The sequence below is a fragment of the Rhinoraja longicauda genome, chromosome 25, assembly GCF_053455715.1.
Source record: "Rhinoraja longicauda isolate Sanriku21f chromosome 25, sRhiLon1.1, whole genome shotgun sequence".
In the NCBI taxonomy this organism is placed as follows: domain Eukaryota; kingdom Metazoa; phylum Chordata; class Chondrichthyes; order Rajiformes; family Arhynchobatidae; genus Rhinoraja; species Rhinoraja longicauda.
The window spans coordinates 13,872,542-13,893,615 of NC_135977.1; the positions used below are offsets into that span (position 1 = coordinate 13,872,542).

General features: G+C 47.3%; 1 protein-coding gene across 8 annotated transcripts in view; it reads right to left on the minus strand.

The window, feature by feature from the left end:
• Positions 1 to 815: 815 nt before the first annotated feature.
• Positions 816 to 21,074, minus strand: part of depdc5 (DEP domain containing 5, GATOR1 subcomplex subunit) — an 84,236-nt gene continuing 63,977 nt past the window's right edge. For 6 of the 8 annotated variants that reach the window (XM_078421296.1, XM_078421293.1, XM_078421292.1 and 3 more), the window contains 6 exons: positions 20,734 to 20,958; positions 10,369 to 10,538; positions 9,135 to 9,306; positions 3,927 to 3,987; positions 3,407 to 3,489; positions 816 to 2,741 (listed from right to left, as the gene is read on the minus strand). In XM_078421296.1, coding sequence (XP_078277422.1) covers positions 2,446 to 2,741; positions 3,407 to 3,489; positions 3,927 to 3,987; positions 9,135 to 9,306; positions 10,369 to 10,538; positions 20,734 to 20,958 — 1,007 coding nt within the window. In that variant the 3' untranslated portion in view covers positions 816 to 2,445. The remainder of the gene's footprint in view (positions 2,742 to 3,406; positions 3,490 to 3,926; positions 3,988 to 9,134; positions 9,307 to 10,368; positions 10,539 to 20,733; positions 20,959 to 21,074) is intronic. The other 2 variants (XM_078421294.1, XM_078421297.1) reach the window with 2 other exon arrangements.

A 21,074-nucleotide genomic window follows, 5' to 3' on the forward strand; every position in this document is an offset into this window, starting at 1 on the left:
TCAGTTTAGTGAAGGTTTACTAGATTAGTTCCACTGTCCTTTGAGGAAGAGAATATTTTAAAATGAACAGGCAGATACTTGAAAAGGGAGGAAGTGTTCAATGTTAGAGGGCACAGCCTTAAAGGGAGGGGGGAGTGAGGGGAAAGGGAGAGTGTCTTAATTATTAAGTAAGGCACTTAAAATTTTGCAAAATGCAGAGCTGTGAGACATGCCCCAGAGCTCACACTTTGTAAATGAGAGAGAAAAACATGACCAAGAGCACAGACGCAGCAGAAATGGCTGCTTTGAGCAAGTCAGCTGCTTCTGAACTGACAGGAAGAGCGAGTTATCAGAAGTTGGGGAATTCAGTTCTGAGTCCACAAGTGCCCAGAAGGGAGATGGGGTGCTCTTCCTCAAGTCTGCAGCTTGTTTTCCTTCAATGGATGGTGATGTTGAGGAAGTGAATCCCTATTATTTGGTGTCTTTAATGTTGTAAAACACACAAAGTACTCACAGGAGGAGAATCTGACTTCATTTGACAGAGAGCCACTGAAGAAGACAGAGTGACAAGAAATTTGGCCATAAGTGTGAAGTGAAATGAATGAACAAAGAGCTTCCAAATTTCCCCGCATCATTGGTTTTTAGTGGCTCTGGGACTCTCATCTCACTGCAAGGAAGAGAAACTTTGTGAAAATTCTTTGAGGAGACGTTTTCATCTTGGCCCAATGATTTAACATTGCACAGCCCACAACTACTGTTCAGAAAGACAAAAAAAAAGACAAAATAAAACAAGGACTTTTTTCTATTTTTATTTTTAAATGCAAATTATGTAGAGCTGAGAAAGAGTCAAAGATGCAGGTTTCCATTTACAAGATGGGATGTTGGGGAAAATGGGCATTTTCATTTTCATCACTCACCAACTGTTCCACAACCGCAAACACAACTGAGGTATATGGATCATTGTTGGCGGTGGGAATAATTAATGGAGAGAATTTAAAGGCCTTTGTTAGGCCTTACACTGGCCTAACAAATATTATATTGGGTCCACATATTTAGTGAAGCCAATGACTACTCTGAGATAATGCGCTCTGTACAAGTCGAAAATAGCAATTTTTTTCCCCCTCACAGTTCATCAGTTCTGTCTGGGTCCATACCTCCCACACAAGCTGGTAGGAAACCAGCTGATCCATATTTGCCTGACTCAGCTGATCCATGTGCAGACCCATGCTATTTCATTTTCTATAAATTGTGTAAAATAATAAATGCCCTTAACAAAGTTACATTTGAGTTCAGTTTTGGGACTCATTCAACAGAAAAGATTGGGATGTCTTCAGTGCACCCAGTCTCTCAATTGATTTCCAGTGGATCTCGACCACTGCCCCCTCAGACCAGCTGAAGATGCAGGCCCCTGGGTAGGGTGTGAATCTCCGAGAGAGGGAGAGTGGGAAAAAAAATTATGGAAGCCAAAGTGAAGAAAAAGAAACAGGAGATGGTGGGGATTGTGCCTTGGGTGGACGCAAATGTTCTCAATGGCAGCTGGTCGAGTCTTTCCATTCCCTTCCCCTCACCCACAGAGGGAAATATCTCAATGCACAATAAACTCAGGTAAATAGTCCATAGTAGAATGATGGACTTTGTAATACAGCACAGTGAAAGGCAAAGGCATATGTGGAGACCATGTTAATTAGGCTTGCCGTGTGCAGAAACCATAGAAACTAATCATTAGTTGTTGGGAAAGAAGATGCAAGTTAATAAACAGAATTAATTGTATGATGCATTTACCACGAGATGTGAGAGCCAATGATGCCAACATCCCTTGGAGTTTCTGAACTCCCCTCCAAACCCTCATTATATTGAATCCCAGGAACCTTCTCCTTCACGGCCCAATGGGTTTCATTAGGTATTCCATGACACACCCTTGGACGAGAGGGTGCGTTTAACATCAGTATGATCAGAGATATCGCAAAGGTCAACTTAAGATAGCAGAGGTGATATTGTACAGGAGACGCCATCAAGAAATCTCAGCTGAGCAGCAAGAGGTGGCATGAGCAGAGCGATGGAGACGGGTGTCTTTGCAACTGAACCAAAGTATACAAAGGGTTTTCCATGTGTTTCCAATGGGAAACAATTATATGTGTGTGTTAATGAGCACTGACCATCCTTCCAGTGGGAAAAAGAATGATGCATATACCAGTGGGCATTGGATTTATGCACCAATGGACATTGATTGCCCTGCCAATGGACACTGGCAATGATGCATATACCAATGGACATTGATTGCCCTGCCAATGGACATTGACTATCCTTCCGATGGGCACGATTATCTTTCTGATGGGCAAAGAATGGTGCATGTACCAATGGGCAGACAATGACCATCCATCAGGCGTAGGATAGATATGTGTGCCATGACTAATGTGAGCCATGACTAGGGCAGATATGTGTCCCACGGACATGGCTTTGGTTGTCTCAGGGTGCGCTGGAATGCATTTTGTCCAGACAGCTTTCCCAGAAGTTGAGCAGCCGGTTGTCCTTATTGGAGCAAAAGTCGTTAAGGTCTTTGAGCAGACGATCGGCAAATTTCTCATCGCTGGTGGCACTGGATCGCCAGGTTTTGGTCAGCATGGTGTTGTAAGCCCAGTTGTAGCCAATCTTCTCCTCGCCAAAGAGACTCTGGGTGCTGGAGCTGGTGGAGTTCCTTCTCCGCCTCTGCTGCCCACTCGCCAACTTGCGCTTGGAATACGGCAGCTGGAGAAAGACGGTACCTGGAGCGAACAAAGAACTATCACGTCACCATCAATCCCATCAATGCAAGGATGGCTGCACCGAGGAACTCACTATATATCAGACTGGGGGTTTAACATTATCATTTTCACCAAAATAATGACACGCTCTTGGTCGTTTAACAGTCCTTTCCCAAGTTGCAGGGTGCTGGTGGGAGAGTAGGAGATCACTGACAAGATACCAACAGACTCCTAGCGCGAGAGATGGGAACAATTGAGGAGATACCAGCAGACTCTTGGTGGGAGAGTTGGGAATTTCCATGGACAGACCAGCAGACTGCTGGTGGGACAGCTGGGAATCTCTGAAGACAAATCAGTGAAAGGCCACTGCTCGCTCATAATGGGGCAGAAATGTTACTCAAAGACCCCCGCTATTGGGGAATACGGAGCCGAAAACAAAGAACAGGGAACCTAGAGGACATTAAAGGGATTGATTTTTAAAATATAAAGACACTGCCAATTTCTAAGAATTCCAACTAAAGAATGGTGAGCACTAACTAACCCAGCTCACGGAGGGGACTCTGTTCAGGGTGACTGGCCACGCCTGCCCAGCCGCTGCCCGTTCACTAAGCAGGCACCACGGGTCTGTGACCTGAGCTCTGAGCTCTGATGGACATGACTCCCCAGGGTCCCCGAGCAGCACTTACCTGTGACGTGAATGTACTGCGGCTTGTTCTCTGCAGGGAAGTTAAAGGCTGAGGCAGAGTACTTGTCTTGAACAAAACCAAACCTGTAGCAGCGAGAAGGAAGATGGATGAGAGCGAGCTTGGAGCAGAACCCAGAGTCCAGTCTGATCTGTCCATTAACAGATCATCACAGTGGTGGTGATGCCACATGTCGATACCATTACCCAGTGTTCTGATACAGAAATGAGGTGTGCATGTCACAAAGTAATACAGCATGGAAACAAACCCTTTGGTTACATTCACCAAGATGCCCACCTAAGCTAATCCCATTTGCTCACATATGATACATATCTCTCTAAGCCACTCCGATCCATGTACCTGTCCGAATGTCTATTAAAAGCTGTTATAGTACCCGCACTAACTGCTTTCTCTGGAAGCTTATTCCATATACCCACCACTCTCTGTGTGAAAAGGTTGCCTCAGATTCCTATTAAATCTTTCCCCTCTCATCTTAAACCTCTGGGAAGGAGTAGAGACATACCTGGCAAGAATGGCCTCCTGAAAAAGCTGCATCCGATCACAGTACGTCTCAGGCTCAAACCCTGAGAGAACAACACAACAGAGAAATTAGCCAGGGAGCAGGATGAAGGGTGACAGGGATTGTTCTCATCCTGGATAAAACAGCATCAGTCACCAAACCTCACTGAACCTCACAGGACTGATCCCCAAGTTATTTCCCACCCCCAATTCTCCCCATCCCCAACCTGCTCTGTTCACCCCTTAACCTTATTAGTTGCCCTGTTAATCTCTCTGTTCGGATTATAATCTGTTGATCCCCATTTATGGTAAAGTTATCGTCGTATAGTACAGAAATAGGCCCTTCAGCCTACCACATTGACTCTGACCATTTTGCCCAACCACACTACCCCATTTGCCCGCATTAGTACCGCATCCATCTATGCTTGGCGCATTTGAGTGCTTGTCTAACTGTCCTTCATAGAAAGTGATTGTATATGATTCCACCAACATCATGTTCCAGATATCAACCACCCTTTGTGTTAAAAATAAACCCTTTCCATCAAATCCCCTTTCCTCAAACCTATGCCTACTTGTTTTTGATATCCTGACCATGTGAAAAATATTTTTATTGACTACTTTATCCATACCTCTCATAATTTTATACAGGTCTATCAGGTCACCCCTTGGATTCCTTTGCTCCAGAGAAAGCAACCCCAGCCTATTCCATCCAATCTCCCCATATAACTAGTGCCCTCCAATCCAGGCAACATCCTGGTGAACCTCCTCTGCACTATCTCCCGCTCAACTACACCCTTCCAAGAATGTACGGAGCATACAATACTCAAAGTGCAGTTTAACTAGTGTTTGGCAAAGTTTCAACATATTTCAACTTTTACATACTATGCTCCGACCTATGAGGGCAAGCATTCTTCACCACCTTATCAACCAGTGTTGCCACTTCCAGGATGTTTTGGCATTGGACCCCAAGATCTCTCTGTTCATTAAGATTCTCTAGTGCCCTGCTATTTACTGTATACGTATTGGCTTCCCAAGATGCATTAGCTTGCACTTGTCAGGATTAAGTTCCACCTACTAATACTCCACTCAACGTTCCATAAAGATCCACATCAGTAGCCTGAGGCCTCCATAAAGATCCACATCAGTAACCTGAGGCCTCCATAAAGATCCACATCAGTAGCCTCGCCATCCATAACTTCTGCAAATTTACTGATACAACAAGGGTCCCAGGAGTGAAGGTTTGAGGCCCCAGCCACATTGCTTTACCATACCATGTCAATAATACTCTTACCCATGCAAGTTAGAGATAATAACCTCGCCAACTATGTTTCCAACTGGCCACTGTTGCATTGGCCACAACGCAACACCTCACAGAACAGAGAGGCTGAAACAGATTCAGACGGAGCTAGCCCTCTTAACTGCAGTCATTCATACAGCTGCCTGCTGCTGCACTTTCCCCATTCAACTCAAGATGACAGAACAGGTGCGAGGGCAGAGAGGCAGGCAGCATAAGGCATCCTGTGCTCTGTGCTGAAAGAGTACTGCTCACAGCACCCTGTTCAACCGCCGGGGGCTCTGAGCTGACTCCAAGACAGTTAAGGGAAGAGTAAATGGTGCAGGATGGTATAGACCCTTGCAATAAGCCTGTGAGAAAGCAACCTGCTACACGCAGTCATAGAGAGATGCAGCAAGGTAACAAGGCCCTCAGCCCACCAATTCTGCACCATCAACCACCCAATTTTCACGAATCCTGCTAATCCCATTTTTTTCTCCCCACATTCCCATAGATTCCCCTCAAGAATTTTACCATTCATTTGCACCGTCCGGCCAATTAATCTGACATCTCCTAGCTTTCCATATCAATTCCCCAGATTCACTTTCTATTGGTCCAATACTCAGTCTGATAACATTTTCCAAACTGTCTTTAGAAATGTATACTGTATTTATACAATTTTTACAATGTTAGCTTTATCTGGTACTCTAATTTTTCCATTGTTTATTATACTCTTAAATGCTAATTGCTGCATTTTTATATTCTTTTACATGGGTCCTCCTCTAGGAGATTCTCTTTCATGTTGGAAAGCATCCATTCTGTGTGTTCAGAGAGATATTCTCAGACATTAGCAGCAGACATTAGAGAGAATGTGGAGAGGATGTTTCCACTAGTGGGAGAGTCTAGGACTAGAGGTCATACATAGCCTCAGAATTAAAGGACGTTCTTTTAGGAAGGAGACGAGGAGAAATTTCTTTAGTCAGAGGGTGAAGAATCTGTGGAATTCTTTGCCACAGAGGCTGTGGGGGCCAAGTCAATGGATATTTTTAAAGCAGAGATAGATAGATTCTTGATTAGTACATGTGTCAGAGGTTATGGGGAGAAGGCAGGAGAATGGGGTTAGGAGGGAGAGATAGATCAACCATGATTGAATGGCGGAGTAGACTTGATGGGCCGAATGGCCTAATTCTACTCCTATTCCTTATGACCTTATGAACATTTAACTTGATTGACCAGGCAGTACATTGCGCTGCGGGTGATGCTGCTGGCTCACTATTCCAGTGAATTGGGATCAACCCTGTGCACTGATGCTGTCTGTGTGGAGTTTGCATGCTCTCCCTGTGACTGCGTGGATTTCCTCCGGGAGCTCTGGAATGCTCCCACACCCCAATGTCAGGCTGAGGTATGAGGGTCGCAAGAGAATCAATGTGGAGTTAATGTGAGCATTACAGGAAAATAACTGGGAATGGGACTGACTGGATTGCTAAGATCCGGCATAGACTCAGTGGACTAATGACCTGTTTCAATGTCGAAAGGAAATATGTAAAAATAATTCAATTTACCAGTTCAGTTTAGTGAGCTCTGCTTTCAAACCCTCATAACTGCTCCTTAAATTCCATTCTCCCTAGCGCCAAATACACTCTTACAGCTTGTAAATCAGCCCACTTTGTTCACTGTTAGCCAGCCAATTTTCAAATACATGGGTGGGGAAGAGAATCGGAAGCGGGGAAGTCAGCCAGGAGGTGAGGGATGGGGGTGAGGGGAGAGGTCAGCCGGGAGGTGAGGGATGGGGGTGAGGGAGAGAGGTGGGGGAGGGAGCCCGAGAGGGGAAGTTGAGCCAGGAGCCTGGAGTGCAGGGGGAGAGTTGGGAGGGTATTGCTTATGGAGAGAAAGGGAGGTAAAAGAGGGACTGAGAGAAGCTTTGAAAGGTGAGAGTCCTCCATCCCAATTCCCACCACCTTCCATTTCCCTCTCTCCCTCCTTCATCCCCTCTTACATCCTGAACCTAAAAGCAAATCATTCTTCTTTTCTACTGTTCAAGAATCAGTCTCCCTTGGTTGTCGCCGATGCTATTTGAATAGTGCTTAGGTTGCAATGAATCAGGATCAGTTTATTAAAGATCGCATGACTGAACTAATTATAACGTTAAAGAATTGTGACAATGATCTTTCGTTGCAATGTGAGAATCTTGTTTAATGTAAATACAAACAAGCAACGGTACTTCTTGCCGATTTCTGGTGATTTTTTTTTTTTGGAAGTCTTTTATATAACAGTTTTTGTTATTGTTATTTTTCAAAATGTGCTCCTAGAGTCACAGTGGAATTAGAATAAGGCTCAGGCGCAATCCTTCAGGGGCTGTGAGCTCCTATAAACAAGTGGGGTTGACTGCAGGTTGCCAGGTCTGACATTCATCCCCCATTAGCAGGGGTTCCGAAGCTTCAGGCATTCCCAATCCTGTCCACAGACCCAAGCACACTTCCCAGGGAATTATACTTGTCAGAACCCTGGTTATTTTACCTAGTTCTTGTTCCTGAACTCAAGGACATCAGCACCACAACTTGGAGTAGTTGCAGCACACTCCCAGTGCAAGGCTGGAGAAGGAGAGGAGAGAGCCCCCTCGGTGGTTACCTGCATTGTCCAGTCAGTTATATAGTGATGAGTGAAGTTGCCAGCTTCTCAGCAGCAATATCCTCATTCCAAGCACAAAACTTTCAATACATCATCACAACACAAACTGGAATCAAACGCAAGAACATGAAGTATAAGAAGATAACTGCAGATGCTGGTACAAATCGAAGGTATTGATTCACAAAATGCTGGAGTAACTCAGGAGGTCAGGCAGTATCTCAGGAGAGAAGGAATGGATGACGTTTCGGGTCGAGACCCTTCTTCAGACTGATGTCAGGTGGGCGGGACAAAAAAGCCACAAATGTCTGAAGTCTGAAGAAGGGTCTCGACCCGAAACGTCACCCATTCCTTCTCTCCCGAGATGCTGCCTGACCTGCTGAGTTACTCCAGCATTTTGTGAAGCAAGAACATGAAGATTGAACATAAAAACCATGAAATGTGGGAAGGCTGTGAGTTGCTAACAGCGAGAGTAGAAGCCTATGGCGTGATCTGTCCAACCTGCTATTTTTACACCAAATAAATTTCACAAAAACTGGATAATTCAACACTACTGCAGCTCCACGAATGCAAGATGGAAATTGCTGGTAATTCTGACAAGTGTTTTCATGAATTTTAGAGGTTTTTAAAATTCCCATTGTTTATTTTCACTAATTCCTTATTTGCTCTGTTCTTTAAGGGAATGAGAGGGAGGTGAATAGGGCATCTGATTTAGAAAGGTCAAAGCCAGAGGAAATGTTTTTATGTCTTCCACACACTTTCTGCAAGTGGAATTGCACCTGGGCTGGCAGCCAAACATTCTGTAAAATATAATGATGGCACATAATCGGTTGTTTGTTTCTTTGTAGGAGGCTCAAAAAATCAGCCTAATGTTTATGAAAGCTGGTGTGTGGTTAGTTTTGTTTTCAATGCCAATGCTTTTCTTTCTGTGTGATATTTCATCTTCTCGACAAAAATCCACATTTGTGGCTTTTTTGTCCCGCCCACCTGACATCAGTCTGAAGAAGGGTGTCGACCCGAAACATCACCCATTCCTTCTCTCCTGAGATGCTACCTGACCTGCTGAGTTACTCCAGCATTTTGTGAAATAAATACCTTCGATTTGTACCAGCATCTGCAGTTATTTTCTTACACTACGTTCCTAAGCCTCTCCAAACACAACTAAAGTAAACATACCAACTCCACTGCTTGGACCTTTACCACAGGTCAAATGGAAGAAAGTATCCCACTTCTCTGTAGGCTAGATTAACTGGTAACTGCAGCACCTTTCCAGATCCAGGCTCCCTCCCCCGTGCAGGACAGTGAGATACGTACCATCAAAGAGATGATCAGCTCCATCCTTCACCAAGCAACTGATGTTCAGGGGGATGAACAGCTGAGCCCGAAGTGGGTCTCCGTAAAGATAGCTGGGCAGAGCAAATGGGCCTTCCAGGACAGGCACCAAGAGGAATCCGCAGGAGGTGGCCTTCCTGTGCCAGCCTTGTACCTGCACAGGAGCAAAAGAATAAATTGTCAATGTACTTGCTGTTTAGTTAGGAAGGGGCTGTTTAGTACATTCTTATCACCACCTGAAACCTATGTTTGCTCTCAACAAAGCAATCCCTTCAGCCCTAATCCCCATGATTGAATTTCTTTGTGATTCAGCAACTTGTTTTTTCTCTCATCGACTCTCTTTTTGACAGCTACCTACTAGAGGGGTAATGTTCAGTCACCAATAACCCTGCTAGCTGCCATAGGATGTTAGGGGGAACCAGTAAATCTGCTGGTCACGGGAAAAATACGAAAACACCTGAGAGCAGGTCCGAACCCAGGTGCAATGAGCTGCACGTCCACACCACCTACTGCTGCCCCACCGTCTCTGCCCTCGCACGTACACACACACCTCAGCTCCCTGCCACCCAGCTCCCTCCCTGTTTTGACACGAAACACTGGAATCTTGAGCAAAACAGCAGTGGAGTTGCTGCCTTACAGCGCCAGAGACCTGGTTTCAATCCCGACTATGGGTGCCGTCTGTACGGAGTCTGTACATTCTCCCTGTGACCGCATGGATTTTCTCCGCTTTCCTCCCACATTCCAAATAGGTGCAGGTTTGTAGGTTAATTGGCTTCTGCAAATTGTCCCCAGGATGCAGGATAGAACTAGAGTACGGGTGATCGCTGGTTGACATGGACTTGATGGGCTGAAGGGACTGTTTCCACCCTGTAATGTTAAACAAAACTAAACACGGAGCACTGGAAAAACTCAGTGGTTGGTTCAGGCAGCATCTGGGATGGGACTGGACAGGTGATGTCTTGGATCTTCAGATTCCGAGTCTGAAAAAGGTTTTGAACCAAAACATTGGCGATCCAAACCCGCCCTGGATGCTGGCTGACCGGCTAACTTCCTCCAGCACGTTGTGTTCTGGGAGCTTTACGTTAGATTGATTTCTGTCTTTCAGGAAAGGGTACTGACTGGCAGAAATTGCCATTAAGGTGCAGGGCACAGTTGGATGTCACGACAAACCACTATTCTGGTCTTAAGGCACAATTTAATTGGCTGGTGTACCGACCATTTCAAACAGCACGGCTGATGTGACTGCCATCCAGTGCAGCTTGACTTCAAACGCAGCATTTAGTGAGTAGTTCCCATGGTAATAACAGCTGCACCACTCAACACGGTCTGAACGATTATTCACGTCCACATCCAGCGTCACCGTCTTCTGCTCAGGGACTGTGGCAGCTACAGAGGGAAGGGATTACAAGAACGCAGTCAGGAACAAATTAAAATCGGAGAGATTTCTTATTCTTTTCTAACTCCTGCTTCGTACTAAAGGGACAAGCTGTGTTTTCACCATTAGGCTCGCTTCCTTGGATCTGATCATTGAAGGGAAATGTGACCTCTAAAATCTGCTCCACTGAATTCCCCCGTGGGGGCACGCTTCTAAAGTGGAGCCTAAACAGTCCAATTTGTTAGCAAGTCTGGATGTTTAAAGACATCTGACCTATTGAACTCGGCTGGATGGCAGGAGGCCCCATTGACAGAGAAGGAAGGTGGTTTTCGTAGGGCCGGAGACAGAGGGACTATTTTGCTTAAATAAGACACACCAGAGCAGGATTGACTTCACTTCTACACCTCATCCATAATCCTGTTAAAATGATCCAAATCAGAGCACGGCACGAAACATTATCAGTCTTTGGAGTTACTGAAGAAACCAACACGCACAAGAACCAAGTATCCGGGTCAGTCGGTGGGTGGACATGACTCCAGCACTCCTGGCTTAGATTACTGTACAAATCAATACAGTGGTCTAGGAGTCAACTCTGTGCAGACCATGAGCGCTTCCAAGAAAGGACATATATTTCAGCAGGACAAGTAATAGAAATAAACTCCAATGATTCATAAAAGATCTTTAACAAAGGGAAATATCACAAGGTACTGTTTATGGTGACAATCAGGAAAAAGGACAAAGGACGAAAACAGTTCTGAAGGTGAAGCAAGAAACAGAGAAAGTCAACAACAAGAAACACTGTCGTGATCAGGAAGGTAATTGCTGTGTAAAGCATAGACCAAAGAGGAGATAATGAAGCTATCATTATTTCTCCTATATGCACATGATGTCTGTGAGAAGCTGCTTTTTGTTACACCAGCTAACATCTTTAAATGCTGTTTTATGCAGAGAGCTCTGCTTCACTGGGTAATGACCACCAACCCTGGGTCAAATCATCCAGCAGTGACCACAGAGACTGCCTCTCCCTTTCTCAGGCTCACCCTCCTGGTGATAACTTGTTGGGTTCAACTCCTTCAGTCCAGCATTGATGCAGTTCTTCACCCCGCGTGGACCCAATGTTGAGGAGCTGCTTCCTGAATCTCAGTGCAGCTGGCATCAATCTCGGGGCACAACGAAAGACACAGGGAACAGCACCAGCCACAAGATGGGGCCTTTCTCAATCCCACCAAAGCCGTTTACTCTGTCGGCCTGGAGAGTCTGAATCATTCCCCTCAAATTTGGCTGTTCACAGAAATTCAAGCCCATTCTACACTTGCTTTGTGGCAGCATGTAAGCCATGACTCTAATCAAAGTGGGCTGCAACAGAGCCGTCCTCACCAAACACCAGTGTCAGCAAGGAAAGACCTGTAGGCAATGTCGCACCTCAGCTCCAACAAACTTTCTGCAGGAGGGAAGCTAATCTTCAGAACTGATGGGAAACAATGGCAACTGCACTCCAGAATAGAGCTCATCCCAAACTCAGTAGTCCATTTGCCTTGTGCAGACACTGCCTGCATTTGTGTGGGCTCGGAGCCGAGCTCCAATCATCTCCAACATTCCTCCTTCTCGTGGATGTCCCCTGCTGGCCTTCTAACCGTTCTGGGCCTTTTTATTTCCAGCCGTCGGCACGGTGGCAAAAGGGTCTCGAGTCTAAACGTCAACTATCTGAGCGATGCTGCCTGACCTGTTGAGTTACTCCAGCACTTTTTTTCCCCAAGCTATCACTGACATGTTCATTGAAGCGAACAAAAATGGGTTCCACTCTAAACATCCACAACACAAAGGTCATCTCCCAACCTGTCCTCCAACAAAAGACGTTTGTATCGAGACACCGGAAAGCATAGACCATTTCCCAGAGATATTTCAGGAGACTACCTTCAGCGAGGGAGACGATGATGATGAAATTCACCCTGGCTTCCAAAGCCCAGCTTTGTGTTGATGGAGGAATAGGTTGTTTAAAGATCACAGGCTCAAACCTGACACTGACTCATGGTCTACCGGACAATAGTGAATGCTCTTAAATGCTTTTGAGTCCTGGACTACTTACATATAGCATCTCAAGGCACTGAAAAATACTAGCAATGCTAACTCCATAAAATCCTCCAACTCCAGTGCAAGGGCAAGTGATTTAACATCAGTCATGTCCCCAGCACTGAGGTTCTACCTACACTCAGCTGGCTCTATTGGGCAGGCCACATCATCCACATGCCCAACAGCAGGCTCCTGAAACAGTTTAATCTGAGGTCTATCCCAAGAAGAGTTTACCAGGTGGAGAGAGAAGATTCAAGGATGTACTCAAAGTTTTGTTCAAGAATAACAACATGTCCATCCTGGGAATCCCTGGGTCCATGGCCATTGAAGGTGGAGGAGGGGCTTTCGAGTAGTCCATGCTTGGGGAGCTCAAAGAAGCCCTGCATTATCAGCTGAAGGAATGCATCACCTCACAAAATACCCACCAATCCCATCAGTTAACTCATGCCCCCCCCCCCCCCCCCCCTGTGGGCGAGGCTGGAATTCCAACATTGACATTATCAGCCATCTCACAATCCAAAAAAATCAGAGTGAAAGAAAGTCTTCTTCAACTCTGAGGGATCGTACCCAAGAGATCCAGACTTTGTGTCTTGTGGTAGTCTACCATTTTGGGTGTGGAAGGGTGTTTGCTGTTGATTCTGCCCTCTCCCAGTGTCCACATTTGCTCCTTTGGCAGTGATGGTTACATGCAGAGACCTTGGCTGATGTTATCCCCACTCCAAAGGAGCAATCACCCTTGGGAACGGTATGCCATGCTTCCTAATACCTGATAAAACTATCATAGTTTTTGACATAGTAGAGCGTTTCTAGTCTACATAACCCATCAGGCACAAGGCCTGCAATAAGTCTGTCTCAGTCCCAAATGTTTAAGAACAGAGATTCAGAGGGGTTTTATACAAGCTGTGGAATTCCGACAAATATTCTCCACGACAAGTTCAGTCAAGCTCAACCCCATCTAGGGCAAAGCAACCTGCTTATTAGTGGTCCCGTTAACATTCCTTAAAATTAACATTTTAACTACCTATTAACGTTCAATTCCCACTGAATTGTGTACATCTACAAAACGCCCAAGCTTCTCCTCCTAAACCCGTGACCTCTCCCACCAAGAAGGACAAGAGCAGCAGAGCAGAGGAACACCACCACCTACAGGTGCCCCAATATCCTGACTTGGAAATCATATCATATCATATCATATCATATATATACAGCGCGGAAACAGGCCTTTTCGGCCCACCAAGTCCGCGCCGCCCAGCGATCCCCGTACATTAACACTATCCTACACCCACTAGGGACAATTTTTACATTTACCCAGCCAATTAACCTACAAACCTGTACGTCTTTGGAGTGTGGGAGGAAACCGAAGATCTCGGAGAAAACCCACGCAGGTCACGGGGAGAACGTACAAACTCCTTACAGTGCAGCACCCGTAGTCAAGATCGAACCTGAGTCTCCGGCGCTGCATTCGCTGTAAAGCAGCAACTCTACCGCTGCGCTACCGTGCCGCCCAATGTGTCGCCAATCCCCCCATCGTCACTGGGTCTACAGTTGGAGATCTCTCCCATATAATACTGGGGAACCATCTTCACCAGAAGGCCTGCTGCGGTTCAAGTCACCAGCTCACATTCACCTTGTCAAGACTAATTTGGGATGGGCATCAAAGGCATTGCCAGTTTCACCGAGATACCAAACAATAAAGTCAAAGAAAAGAGTGGCTAAATATTTCTCACACTGGGCATTGAGATAAATCTACTGGTCAGGCAGCACTCAGTCAATTAAAGTGACATGGTACCATCCGTAACTGGTGTGTGGTGGTGAAGGTGGTGAATGGGGAGAAGAAACCAACACAAACAAAAAGATAGATTTCACTTGAGTACATCCAATAAATCAAACTATGCTGATGAAAATGAATACACTAACAAAGTAACATTGCAATAACAGCCACTGAGATTATTGTTACCTCTAATTCATTCCCCTTTTCTGGAGAGCAATTCATAGTGACCAATGGCCGACCAAGTGCTAGCGTAAGCACTACCATGTGGCCCTTCTTGTGGTAATCTAGGCGGTTGGAGTGCATGAAAGTTTGACTGAAAGGCATTGCAAATGAACCTCACCTCGTTTCCAGGAAAGGCGGGCTGATAATGATCAGTAAAGGGAACGTTGGATCATTTCTCCATTTGCTAACCTGGCACAATTGTTCCCAATGCCCTTCCCTGGTAAAATCAACAGCTCATTCAAGGCAGATTGTGGGATCATCCCTGTCCCAGATGATTTAGCACCAAATCAGGAGTCTTTACCCGCCCAAGAATTGCAACTTCCAAGTTATTCCAAATACATTGCAAAAACATGCACCCAAATTTACCACACCTTGGTCAAACGGGGGGAGGACGCATGCAGGATAATCTGAAGGGCAGATTATTGGAACCCAAGGATAGTAAAACGGTTAATGATCCAAGGGAGTTTGAGCTTGTTCCTGAGCTCTATCACACACACAGTTCCACATCACAGGCTTCACGTAGGGAATCAGCCAACGATATCCAAGTGAGGAACCAATGAGGTCATGTGGACAGTTTAGATTTAGTAACGGCTTAATGGACAATAGCTAGTAATCAGAAGCCAGAAATGGAATAGGCACATGAGGTCAACTTAACAGCTTGGTTGCGAAGAGCGACCACGTATTTCAATAGCCATTGGCTATCTCTGCTTGAAAGCAACAGTGTTTTGTCACAATAAGCGTTTGAGCGCACATGGTTAGTAAAGCTTATTGGTCAAAATAGGTTGAAGAAATTCATCAATTCTGTTTCACCAGGCAGTCCCCACTTCTAATTACAAGGCCTTGTAGATAACTCATTGTGCGGAATAGAAGGGCCGGTTGTTTATACTTAGCCAAATTCAGGTTAAATCATAGCTTTTCTTAATGACACACAATTACCAGTTAGAATGGTAATTTTCCAGTAAAATATAATTTTGATATTCTGCCACACTATGACGTTGGTGGTTTCAGACTAGCAGATTACCCGACACACTGTAAATTCATCTTTTACTTTGAAAGATGTTACACAATATATATATATTGTAGCGACCATAGAGAATGGTCCGGGTCGTCGAACCCTCAGATTGGCCAGCAAGGTCACGTGTGAGCGCGACCGAAGGGATTGGTCCAGAGAGCGACATCGCTGATTGGCCAGCGTGGTCATGTGCGCTTTTGGCGCCCGAAATGTTCAGTTCGGAGAAGTCTTCGCAGAAGACAATAAGTTTTTGATGGTTGTCCTTTACCTTGTTGTTTAACCTTTGTATTCGAATATTGCTCCCGCAATAAACTTCTTCTACAACCAACAAGTTTACGGACTCGCCATATTGGTGACCCCGACGTGATCTGGACGATCACCGACTATGCAGGAACACGACACCTCGTTGTTGGATGCCGCGCCTGGCACACCGGAGTTAAGCGCAGTAAGCGTTCACCTTCCGTTGTTTTGGACACATTCACCGCAATCTTGGTTAGTCCACACCGAAGCCCAATTCCATATAAAGAACATATCGGCCGACTCGACGAAGTATTACTATCTCGTCAGCGCTCTATCACCGGAGACGACCACACGTGTGATGCGGTTCATCGTTAATCCGCCTGCGGAAAGCAAGTACGAGGCAATGAAGAAATTGTTACTGCGAACCTTCGGGTTTAATAGGCATGATTGCGCTTAAAAACTTCTGCATCTACCGGACCTCAGAGATCGACGGCCGTCCGTTCTCATGGCCGAGATGATGATGCTAGCCGGTGAGCATACGGATTGCCTCATGTTCGAACAGGCATTCCGAGAGAAGCTTCCCGAGGATGTCCGACTGCTGCTCACGGATTGTTCTTTTAAGGACCCCGAAGCATATGCAGAGAAAGCGGACGCGCTCATAGCGGCTAAATCGAAGGCAGGCGTTTCGATCAACAAGGTCTCGACATCGGTGACCACGCCACAGCGACATCAAGATGGCGCCGCGTCTCCCGCCAGTTCTCCGAAAGCCCGCCAAAAAGATCCGCACAAGCGCGGCTGGTGCTATTATCACCTACGATGGGGTAGAGAATCCCGCAACTGCCACTCACCTTGTACCTTCGCGGGAAATGCCTCGGCCGATCGTACATAGGGGCAGTTGCGATTGGCCAGAACCGACGCCTCTACGTCCACGATCGATTCACGGACACAGAATTTTTGGTGGACACGGGAGCCATCGTCAGTATAGTGCCGCCGACCGACCTCGAAACCAGAACGGGTAAGACAAGTCCCACCCTCATCGCGGTTAATGGAAGCCCCATTCGCACTTTCGGTATACGGAAGATGTCCCTTGTGTTAGGCCTCCGCACGTACGAATGGCCATTCATCATAGCAGACGTCAGACAAGCGATCCTAGGCGCAGATTTTCTCTGGGCTTTTTCACTGGTCCCTGATGTCCGCAGTAACGACCTCCGACCCTCCGCCAGCGAGGAGCCCGTCGCTCCGACAATCGCCTCCCCGCCCAGCCCTACTGTCCAGGCCGTCGTCGCGGCCCCTGACTCGTATGCTGAGATCCTGGCGGAGTTTCCAGAGCTGCTCATCCAACGTTTTGACACGCCTTCGGACAAGCACGGCGTGGTCCATCACATCCGCACCGAGGGCCCTCCCGTTTTCGCTCGGGCCAGGAGACTACCGCCAGACAAACTGCTGGTGGCACGGGCGGAATTTAGGAAGATGGAGGAAATGGGCATTGTCCGTCAGTCCGACAGCCCGTGGGCCTCGCCGTTGCATATGGTCTCCAAGGCATCTGGGGGGTGGAGACCATGTGGCGATTATCGGCGTCTCAATGCTGTCACCACGGCTGATCGCTACCCTATACCGCACCTACAGGACTTTTCGTCTGGGCTGGAAGGAGCGGTGGTGTTCTCCAAAATCGATTTGGTGCGAGGATACCGCCAGATTCCGGTGCGGCCAGAGGACATACAGAAAACTGCCACGATTACTCCGTTCGGGTTGTTTGAATGGTTGCGTATGCCTTTCGGTTTAAAGAACGCGGCACAGGCTTTCCAACGACTGATGGACCGTGTGGGTCGGGGTTTACCCTTTTTGTTTATTTATTTAGACGACATCCTGGTCGCCAGCCCCTCAGTGCAGGAACACCAGGTCCACTTGCGGACTGTGTTCCAGCGGCTCCAAGACCACGGGCTCATTATCCAACCCTCCAAGTGTCAATTCGGCCTCCCTTCTCTTGATTTTCTAGGGCACAGAATCACCCCTGCCGGCGCCACCCCTTTGCCCGAGAAGGTGGAGGCTATCCGGGCATTTCCCAGGCCCACCACAGTGAAAGGGCTGCAGGAGTTCGTAGGTATGGTTAACTTCTACCATAGGTTCGTTCCGGCAGTTGCGCGGGTTATGCGCCCGCTCTTCCAGTGCCTTGCGGGAAAACCGGTAGAGTTGATGTGGTCCCCGGCCGCAGAGTCGGCTTTTACAGCAGCTAAGGCAGCCTTGGCAGACGCCACCATGTTGGTCCACCCGAGCCCCTCCGCCCCCACGGCCCTGACCGGTAGTACCGCCCTCCCTTCAGCGCCGGGTTTTTGATGTCATTCACGGGCTGGCGCACCCGTCCATCCGCTCCACCTCTGCTTTAGTAGCAGCTCGGTTTGTCTGGCATGGCCTACGGAAACAGGTAGCGGGTTGGGCGCGTTCCTGCGTTCCCTGTCAGACCGCTAAAGTCCAGCGCCATGTCCAGCCCCCCGTACAGGAGTTCGAGGTCCCAGCAGTTCGTTTTTTCCACATCCACGTGGATTTAGTCGGGCCTTTGCCTTCCTCCCGGGGCTACACCCACCTCCTCACGGTGGTGGATCGGTTCACCCGGTGGCCAGAGGCTTTCCCATTGTCTGATATCTCGGCAGCCTCTTGTGCCAGGACTTTGGCCCTCCATTGGGTAGCACGTTTCGGGGTCCCGGCAGTTATTACCACTGACAGGGGGCCGCAGTTCACTTCGTCCCTCTGGGCCGCGCTCGCAGAACTGTACGGTTCCAAGTTACAACCCACTACTGCATACCACCCCCAGGCAAATGGACTTGTAGAAAGGTTCCACCGTCAACTTAAGGCGTCCCTCAGTGCAAGGCTTGAAGGCCCGGTCTGGGTAGACCAACTCCCCTGGGTTCTTCTGGGCATCCGGACTGCTCCTAAGCAAGATCTCGGTGCGTCGTCCGCGGAGCTAGTATATGGCTCGCCACTTCGAGTACCCGGGGATTTGTTTCCGGACCCCTCAGACCAGCTGCCTCCAGTCCCATCAGTCTTAGCATCTCTCCGGGCACGGGTGGGTTCCCTGGCTCCAGTTCCGACTTCACGTCATGGGTGTCCCATGGTACATGAACCGCCTTCCCTGAAGGACTGTGAGTTTGTGTTTCTGCGAAAAGATTCCCATCGTGCCCCATTGCAGAGGGTCTATCAAGGGCCGTTCCGGGTTTTGCATAAGGGAACGGCTACCTTCACCTTAGACATGTGCGGCAGGAGTGAGCTCGTCTCGGTGTCCCGGCTTAAACCTGCACACTTGGATCCGGATCAACCAGTTCTGGTCGGCCAAACCCCTAGGAGAGGCCGGCCTCCGTCAGTTCCGCTCAGTCCAGGACCCCCCGTTCCGGCAGTTCCTCCAAGTCCGGAATCCCCTGCTCCTGTGGTTCAGGCTGCCCCTCTCCTTACTCGTTATGGTCGCGAAATCCGGCTCCCTGCTAGGTTCCGTTCCTCGGGTTCTGGGGGGGGTCATGTAGCGACCATAGAGAATGGTCCGGGTCGTCGAACCCTCAGATTGGCCAGCAAGGTCACGTGTGAGCGCGACCGAAGGGATTGGTCCAGAGAGCGACATCGCTGATTGGCCAGCGTGGTCATGTGCGCTTTTGGCGCCCGAAATGTTCAGTTCGGAAAAGTCTTCGCAGAAGACAGTAAGTTTTTGATGGTTGTCCTTTACCTTGTTGTTTAACCTTTGTATTCGAATATTGCTCCGGCAATAAACTTCTTCTACAACCAACAAGTTTACGGACTCGCCATAATATATATATTTTTTTTACAGTGAATCAGATTAATTTTAAGGGAGTATGGGAAAAGTTGCATGGAAATAGGCATGGCAAGTTTGAAGCAAGGCGTGAAATGCGGCCCCACCAAGTTTAAAGGGAGAGTGGGAAATGAGTTTGAACTAATTGTGCCTATGTATGGTATCTACCTCGTTGAGGACAGTGGACTTTAAGGAACTGATGCGCTACAATGCTGAAAACCAAATTCTACCCTCTATATCTTCCCCCTTGCACTTGATCTATTGTACTTGAGTTTGAACTAATTGTGCCTATGTATGGTATCTGATCTGTTTGAATAGCATGCAAAACAAAGCTTTTCACTGTACCTTAGTACATGTGACATTGATAAATCTAAATTTAAATTTGGAAGATTGGATAGAACTAGTGTATGGGTGATCGTTAGTTGGCACCGACTCGGTGGGCTTGTTTCCATGCTGTATCTCTAAACTAAACTAAAATTATGGCCAGGGCCTCTACAATATCCTCCCAAAATTATGAACAGTTAAGTAGAAGTTACACTAAAGTTGAATTTAAGATGCTTGGCTCCTTTCAATGTGAAACAAGTTTGGAAGAGTTAGGGCTACTCTATTCAAAGCACCTTCTTCATGCCTGGCCATTGTGGCAAGCAAAGCACAAGGAGGCAGAAGCTGTATTTGTTTTCAATGCAAGCCAGAACACTGGACTCTCTTGGCACCGAAAACACTGCCACACACTGGCTGAAGATGCCAGATTAATAACAGTCTATGTTGTTTTTTGAGACAATGCAGAGGAAAAGGTTAAAATTTGAACAGAACATATGACACTTCCAAGACTATGTTCCTCATTAAACAAGCTGGACATCTTATTTATTTCTAGTATGACCTTTATGAGAAGTGGTTTTGAGTTTTATAAAGACAGGCTGTGGGGAATTCAGAGAGCTCTGATCAAAGAGGGGATTCCTGCCTTCTGAAACAGACAACATAGACGGATACAAATAAATAGTGTGAGCAGCCAATGTGCAGAATGGGAGGAGGCAAATACTGTCCACATGAGCTCATTCCCTTGGAGACTGTTCCCCGCTGCCTGTGGTGTGCATCTACCTAGTAGGGCAGCGGCTTGACTTCGTCCTCCAAAACTGCGGCTGAAGGAACTGTGCCTACTTGCATAGGATGCGGGCCTACTGGGTAACCACGGTAACAGGAAAGCAGGGATGTCGACGTGAAGTCGTTCTTCCGTGAGGAATGCCACCTCAAACCACTTGCGCTGGAATGCAGCCAGGTCGTCCATTGTGGAAGTGTACCAGATAGTGGAAGACTGCACAGTCCCTGCAGAGAGGAGCGGGGTGGAGGGAGGGAGGGAGCGAAAGAGTCACTTTGAAGATGTTCAATGCGCAGCCAACACTCTCAGAAGTTAATCAGCCATTCTACCAATCATGCATTAC